We start from the raw sequence: 8154 nt of genomic DNA, 5'->3' as shown, positions 1-8154 counted from the left end.
GGCTAGGATCTGGAACCAACTTCCAAGGGAATTGGTGCTGGCTCCTACCCTGGGGGTCTTTAAGAGGAGGCTTGATGCTTACCTAGCTGGGATCATTTGAACCCATTTTTTTCTCCTGCCCAGGCAGGGGGTCGGACTTGAAGATCTACAAGGTCCCTTCCAACCCTACTTCTATGATTCTACGAATCCTACTCTTTCACTTACAAGGAGGTGCTGCATCTCCCAAGCAATGTGCAAGCAAACCACGCTACAGCAGTTCCACAGCCTTGGAGAGGCACAGGCTGACAGAGTGACAATGCCCACAGCACCAAAACTGGGAGCAGCAACAGCACCCCAGTACTTACATCTTCTCAATAAGCTCTTTCTCATCCAAGGCGCCAGAGAGATCTCGCTTGTTTCCAAGTACTAGAACCTGCAGGGGAGAAGAGACAGTGGCTGAATTCTCAACCTAACACCCACATAAAGCCAGCCTGGAATTTCTTCAAAGGTTTCTGAAAGGGGAGTCTAACATACTTTGGCTGAACTCTAGCTAGATGCCCATTCATTGCTGTCACAGACACTCCACTGTTGTAAGGAATCAGGAGCCCCAAACCATTCATTCCTAACTTACAGGGAGTCTCACGCCTGCCTGCTGAACTCAGCTCCACTCAAAGTAGTCCCGCTGTAGAAGCTGTGCTGGGGATGTTCCTGGGGAGACTGGCCATAGCATTGCCTACATCCCAGCTGTTTCCTCTGTGGCTGCTGGCAACTGAAAACACCTTAGGGAGCGACTTGCATCCCCTGCAGCAAGGAAACATTCTAGGGGTTGCCATGATCAGAGGGCTGCTCAGGAGCTGCTTAGGCTGGAGGGAAGAGAAGTCAGGGTGGGTAGTTTCCATCTGTTTTTAGAAGGTCCCTCCAACAGAAGCTCCACTTCTACCACCAGTAGAGGTTGATCAAGTGGACAAGAGAGGAAGAGCTCTACCTTTGCCACTAAAATGGAGTTAAAAGCCCCTGTTGCTCTCGGCAGCCACCAGCCAGTTACGGGGGCACTAAGACAAAAGGGTCATGGAGGAGGTGAATGTCTGATCTTTTGTTCTGACAGTGTCAGGTCATAACTATTTAAAGAATTCCAGAAATTCCTTGATAAAACAGAGCATGTAGGTGGAGATTGGGAGGCAAGCACATATCTGGGTTTCAAAAGTATATTACATTTTAAGAACTGCACTCCCGAGCTTTAGCATACTAGGAAGTGCTGGGTTAAAGCTGAATTTCTCAAAGCCACAATCTACACATAAGGACAAACACAACCTTAATCCTGCCCTAGCGAGACAGACCACGATGCTCCCAAGGGCAGACATGACCAAGAATTCCATTGCCCATGAACGGAGAGCAGCGAGGAGTGGCAGCAGCAGAAAGGAGGTTATGCTTCTTGCTGTTTATTATATACATATCCAAAGTACCAGGTTTATAGTCAAAGTGCTTGACATACATTTCTAAGGGGAACAGAAGGTAAGAGTACAACAGATTCTTCACTAATACCACCTGCACTCTTATCACATATCTGGCTAAAATTAAACATGGTGAACACTTAAGAGTATCCCATTTTAAGTCTTTTTCTAGCACAAGGTTGGTGGCTTATATGTTATTCATGAAGAAAGCAACACTGTCCTCCCCTGCACATTTTACCCTCTGTGTTACAGTCCAGAGTTCAACTGCATAATTTTTTTAAGCTTAAAGAATAAAAGTTTATTTGTTAATCGAAGAGAGCTGAAAGCCAGTGGAAGAAAGCTGTAAAAGCAGTTAAAAATGGTGGTCTGCCCTAGCAACTGACTTCAAAGCCCTGAAAGGCACAAACATGTCTTTGAGCACATGTATGAAGAATAATACTAGACAATACTTTCTGCTTCCCTCTGAGAACTGCCATTTAACAAAAGCATAGTTTCTGCTGTGGATATTCTCCAAATGTGAGCCGGAGCCTTCTTTAAGCAAGACCTCCTTACGTCAGCATTTACTGGTGTTTTTTCACCTTTTCAGCTTTTTTTTTAAATACATGTTCTTGAAAGATAATGCACAGCTATGTGCCTGAGAGCCTTCTGTGTAGGAGGAGACACTTAATTTGATTTAAAATAAAAGCTCAGAATTTGCTGAATGTAGCAAAAATGCAGAAATTCTCTAGCACAGCAGAACATCCGACATTCTCCTGCACAGAATGAGGCAAATTTGGGTGTGTATTTGTTGCAGAAATGTCCCTCTGCCCCTTGGTCATTCTGAAGTTTTGATCCTGGTATTTAAGTGCAGCTACTTGCAATTTGTCTCCTGCAGAAACAGACCCAGAGGCAGCCTCTTCACATTACCAGCCCAATGAAATAGCTTACTATTACATCGCAAAGGAAATGTAAGTTCTCTCTGGAAAATGCTCTTCAAAACTATAAACCTAATTCTGGAACTGCTCAGGCAGGTGTTTCGCTCAGTCACTTTTATAAGTGATATAAAAAGTTGGGAAGGCTTCCTCAGAGGCACCCCTCTTCCAACCCAGCCCCAGTCTGGAAAGCATCATCTTGCACAGATGCTTACACAAACATGTAAGTGTAAATGGGCAGAGTGGAGAAGAGGGATTTGTTTTGCCCCTTTTGTTACCAAGCAACCACTGGAAGGGTAACCCCTCCAAATGCCAACCCTGATGCCCAGGGACAAGGGAGCAGCCTAGAAGAATCTGTCTGCCACCCCAAACTGGAGCTTGCTTACAGGGATGCCCTGGAGCTGTGGCTTGTCGAGCAGGTTGTGAAGTTCATTCTTTGAGGCCTCAATCTTCTCCTGGTCTGCAGCATCCACCATGTATCTGGAATGGAAAGGGAGAATTACTACCAAATCTGGGGCACTGGGGAGTAGTCAGGTGGTGTATACCATCTGATGGCCTGGGAACAACGTGAAAAGATCCCACCAGCCACACCTCCATTCGAAGACGCTCTCTTTTACCAAAGGCATAGTAAGCCCCCCAGTGCTCCTGTGGGACGCTTCAGCAACGCAGCATTCACGAGCCACATAGTACCTTGAAGTATGTAGAAAAAACATTTAAAGCTGTGTCTATGTCTGAAGCTCCGAATCTTTCTGAATCTCTCCGAATCGATTCGGAGGGTTCCGATTCAATTCGGAGAGATTAAAGGTTCTCCTGATTTGATTCGGAGATTTGGCCACCGAATCAGGCCAAATCTCTACTGGCAAATAACACCCCGGCATACATCAATCAATGCACCTCCAGCAAAACCAAGGAGGTGATTCTTCTGCTGTGCTCAGCACTGGTGAAACTGCAGCTGGAGTACTGCGTCCAGTTCTGGGCACTGCACTTTAACAAGGACGGGGACAAGCTTGAGAGAGTCCAAAGACTCTATGAACAGAGGCAAGCCACATGAGGAAAAGCTGAGGGATCTGGGACTCTTCAGCCTGAAGAAAAGAAGGCTGAGAGAGGACCTGGTAGCAGTTTACCACTACACCAGCAGAGTACATCAGGGGCTCGGTGAGCAACTGTTCACCAGGGGACCTGAGAGGAAAACTAGGGGTAATGGCCACAAACTCCTGGAAGACTGATTCAGGCTCAACATTAGGAAAATCTTCTTCACAGTTAGGGTGTCCAGACTGTGGAATAAGCTCCCTCCAGAGGTGGTGTAATCACCTGCACTGGCAATCTTCAAGAGGAGACTGGACAGACACCTTGCTGGGAGTCACCTGACCCCCAGTTATCTTTTCTGCTTGGTGTAGAGGGCTGGACCTGATGATCTTCCAAGGTTCCATCCGGCCTTACAATTTATGAATCCTTCTGCATACCTGGGGAATTGGTCTTCTGGGATCAAAACTTGCATGACTGATAAGACCTTTAGAGTAAGATATCATGGAAAATTGCTGGGCGAGATGAATTATTTTGATGCCTGGTTTTATTACACAAACAGAGGAAAAACAGGTAAATGAGGATACTGCAATGGATAAAGGAGGATGGGGAAAAGAAGAAGAAAAGAAGCTGAAACAGCAGCAAGGCAAGTAAAGGTGGCTCATGAAAGGACGGTGCCTAATCCAGCTAGGGAAATGGGTACCATCACTAAAAATAACTGAAAAATTTGTATGCTGATGTAACAAGTCAGGCAGGCAAAGTACCAGAACTTGAACTACTGGTCCAGGATGTGACACTGGGTATTACAAAGTAAGAGAAACATGGTGGATAACAATGACGACTGGAACACATGCATCATTCAGGAAAAACAGGAATAAGTATTTAAGATGGTGGGGTAGCATAGTATTTTAATAGTATAATGCTCTGTAAAGAAATAAGCAAGGATAGCATAAGTAGAATACAATTGGTTTGGATCAAAATCACTTTGGGGAAGGATGTTAGAACATTATGTTAGAGAACAAGACTACCAGTATGTGCGTCAGGAGAGAGGAACTTCCCAAACAGACTGGAAAACAAATGCTACTAAATAATGACAGGGCTCAGCTATTCCAACAGACTCTATTGCCAGACAGCTACTGAACCAGGGAAAGCTGATGCTATTTTAGGCTAATTTTGGTAAACAGCAGAAACATTACCGAACAGCTGGTGTAGAACATCATGCTGAACTGCAAGACAGCAACCTGATCCACTTTATATATAATAGAAAGATAAACGAAAGTACATATGCAACTGAAGTTCTTGGTTTATAAATGGGAAACTTTAATAAACAGAAAGATTATAGTTTGCAGTCTTAACTGGACTGAGGTGCTAAGGGGCTTGAACACAAGACAAACTTGGAACTGCTTTACATCAAAAGTGCAAAAACTCCCTGGAGCTTTTTACCTGTACCCCAAATGGAATTAAAACACTTGTAGGGAATGGCTGCATGCCCAACTGGACAATCACCTCCAAAACCGATACTGGGATTAAGAATAAGCAGACAGCCAACAAAAAATAAAAAAAGGAACAAGGAAAGAAAACTATTTTAGAGATCAAGAAGTTTAGGGATAAAGTCGAAACCTCCAGAAGGATATTAAAACAAAAAGGCAAAAGAGAACAAGAATAAAATAAGTGTGGTGTTACTATGCAGAAAATGTGGGGAAACTCACGTTAAGAGTATAGGTTGTAGCCGTGTTGGTCTAAGGACATAGGCAGACAAGGTTCTTTGGGTGAATCTGAGATTTATTAAACCAACTTAAGTAGCTGGAAAAAAAATTACCAGCCCAACCTCTGGTTTCTTTATTTTTCAATTCCATCCAGGAAGAGCACACACCAACTGCAGAAACTTCCTCAGCCTGACAAAGGGTTTTAAGTCTGAAAGCTTACTTAGAATTTTTTTTTCCAACTATTTAAGTTGGCCTAATAAAAGATATCAGATTCACCCAAAGAACCGTAACTCATGTCAATGCATTTTTTCAAACCTCACCTAAATGGGGAACAGACCTGAAACTTGTGGTCCTGGGGAATGAAAGTTAGGCAAATCTGTCTCACTAACTGGTCAGCTAATTTCATTTCTGATTATAATGCAGTCAAAAATGAGATTCTCAAATGTTTTTGTTACAATCCTGTGAAGAATTCTTGATCGGCAGCTTCCTGACAAGTAGTCTTCAAACATCTGAAATCAAACTCCAGAGCCACTCTGACTGGACCCGCAAACGTGCTCTAATTGGGGTGCCTGAATTTCTGAAGCTGAAAAGAACACGGAGGCACTCAAAAATCAAGACACATTTAAACACAAGGTGGCCATGGTAAATGCCTTCACCAGCTGCATGAACATAGCTCACACTCAGCTTTGCAGGACAAATATTTGCCATTGCAAGCTCATGACTTGCTCACTATGGCCATTCTGCTACACTTGTTTGGACAGTTATTTGTTTTTTCAGTAGTCTATGCCCCCAAAGCAGCACAAAAGCAGAAACACAAGGGGGGGGGGTGCAGACCCTGGCAAAGGGAAATGCTCACGTCTACAATGTATCCTAGAAAAAGGGTTTTCTTTAAAACATGCCCCAAGATCACCATCAGCAGGGATGTCAAAGACCTAGCCCCTTATTTGACCACTGGTACTGTTCCTGGGTCTCGTAGTTGACTCGCATGGCTCACACCAGACTGCTCTTGCATCCATGACCTGGGATGCATGCAGCACCTACTTCAGGAAGCATGCCATATCCACTCTGGCCAGTCTGGGATGCATGCCACACAGCACCAGCTCTGAGTCCATGCTGCACGGGGTACTCCAGTGTGCATCCTGAATTGCTAGGATGGATGCTACATGTGGTTCGTGTGACCAGACTTTGGAATAGACTCCCAGTGGGGGTGGTGCAAGCACCTACCCTGGAACTTTTCAAAAGACAACTGGACACGTATCTTGCTGGGGCTTTTTGACCCCAGCAGTCTTTCCTGCCCAGAGCAGGAGGGCTGGACCTGATGATCTCACAAGGTCCCTTCCAGCTCTAAACTTCTGTGAATCTATGCAGTGCGGTCCTAGGCTGGCAGGGGAGGGTGCCACATGCGGTACATGTCACATGCCAGTCAGTCTGGGACATGTTCAGACTTGGAGGCCGCACAACTGGAACAGGTGCTATGGGAGCTGGGTCTGGCATGTGGCAAGAAGGAGGAGTGGGGGAGGGTTAAATGAGTCTGACTTTCCTGACCTACAGAAATAAGTTGAGTAAGTCGGTTCTGCCCAGCTTTAGAAACCCCTTCAAATGAGTGACAAAGGGAAGTACTAAACAGAACTCTAAGGTCTAATCACATCAGCAAGGGCAACAGAGGCTCAGTTCAGCATGCAGGAGCCTGTCAATGCCAGCAGGGAGCTAGTATGCTAGACAACATCAAGCCAAATAATCACTCTATTAACTCAGGCTCATAGGCCAGTGGGAGCATGAAGTAAGGGACAAGCGAACCGCTCCCCCTCAGTTGTATCCTGAGTTGTGTGAGCCAAGCAGATCCATTCACGATATTGTAGGGGGGCCTCCACTGTGCCCAGTGTTGGCACAGAACTGACATTCATGACGTATGCGGCCATTAGAAAATGGAAGCAGCTGTGACACGTGGGCCTCTGTGTGTATGTGACTCAGAGCAGACAGCCAAGCTACAAGCACGGATCTTTAATTAAAATATTAACATTGTGTTTACCAGTCATTCATAAACAGGGGTAGTAACTGGAAGGAAGCTGGAGGGTAAATCTTCAACATTGACACCTATGGGACTGCTGCACATACCAGGACACTTGCCTGATGCAACTTTGAAAGAGGATTTCCACCCCCCTTGCTGTGGAGACCTCTGGCCAATGCCACTCCATGGCAAGAGAGACTCATCCACTAAGATTATGCTTATCCTCCGCAATTAATCTTGTTTTTGTCAATTTATCAATTAACTTCTCACACTGGCTAGAATTACCCAAAGGTCTGTTTAAATTATTTTTCACCCTTTCCACCTTGCTCAAAATTTAACACCAGAAGTCCTCAACATTACACAAGAGGAAGACAGCCAAACTGCAAGTTACTTACACGATGGCACTGACTCCTCGGCAGTATCGCTCCCACATGCTACGAAAACGAGGCTGACCACCAATGTCCCAGAGCTGCGGAAGGAAGAGCAAAGTAAGACCTTACCCGTACCCCCATAAGCATCCTCCCAGACAAGCATACACTTTGCTTTTTGTTCCATATGCTCCCATGACTCCCACCACCACCAGGTATTTCCCTTTTCATATTCTACCACAAAGCATTCTCCCATCTTTAGCAAGTGGCTGTTTTACTTTGCCAGTTGCACCAGCAAGCCCAAACCAAGTAGGATGCCCTTATTCCTTGAAAACATCAGCTGTCTGTACTTCTAACCACCCAGTTAGGACCTTTACTAATACTGTACCTGTACTTCATTACTGGAAATAATGTTGGCCTTTGCTCCTTCATGTGCACTCACTCAAAATGTCCTCCAAGTTAACAAAACTAGACTAGACTTAGTCTATAACAAGTCCTTCCCGAAAGGGCTAGGGCCTAAGGCTCAGATAACAGCTTGAAAGGCCCCCAAGAACCTGCCACGTGTCTTCTTCTGCACTCACTAGGCTGATGCTAGAGGAATTTCTTCCCACTGAAGCTTTCATGCATTTCAAGCGCTCTATTTTGGGCTCAGAAGTGTAATCTGCAGCAAACCAAAGACATAGTCTGCACTAGATTTTGTGGAACGAA

General features: G+C 45.1%; 1 protein-coding gene across 2 annotated transcripts in view; it reads right to left on the bottom strand.

Annotated features, from left to right (window-relative positions):
* Positions 1-8154, bottom strand: part of ARL8A (ADP ribosylation factor like GTPase 8A) — a 41876-nt gene that overhangs the window by 7356 nt on the left and 26366 nt on the right. The window contains exons 3-5 of one of the 2 annotated variants that reach the window (XM_019546375.1): positions 7474-7547; positions 2728-2821; positions 345-412 (exon numbers count right to left, since the gene is read on the bottom strand). In XM_019546375.1, the coding sequence (XP_019401920.1) occupies positions 345-412; positions 2728-2821; positions 7474-7547 (236 nt within the window). The remainder of the gene's footprint in view (positions 1-344; positions 413-2727; positions 2822-7473; positions 7548-8154) is intronic. The other variant, XM_019546376.1, reaches the window with a different exon arrangement.

This window comes from Crocodylus porosus, unplaced genomic scaffold, assembly GCF_001723895.1.
Source record: "Crocodylus porosus isolate Cpor-Errol unplaced genomic scaffold, CroPor_comp1, whole genome shotgun sequence".
Lineage (NCBI taxonomy): Eukaryota > Metazoa > Chordata > Crocodylia > Crocodylidae > Crocodylus > Crocodylus porosus.
Note: the sequence above shows the minus strand (reverse complement) of the source record. Positions and strands in the feature narration are given on the sequence as shown.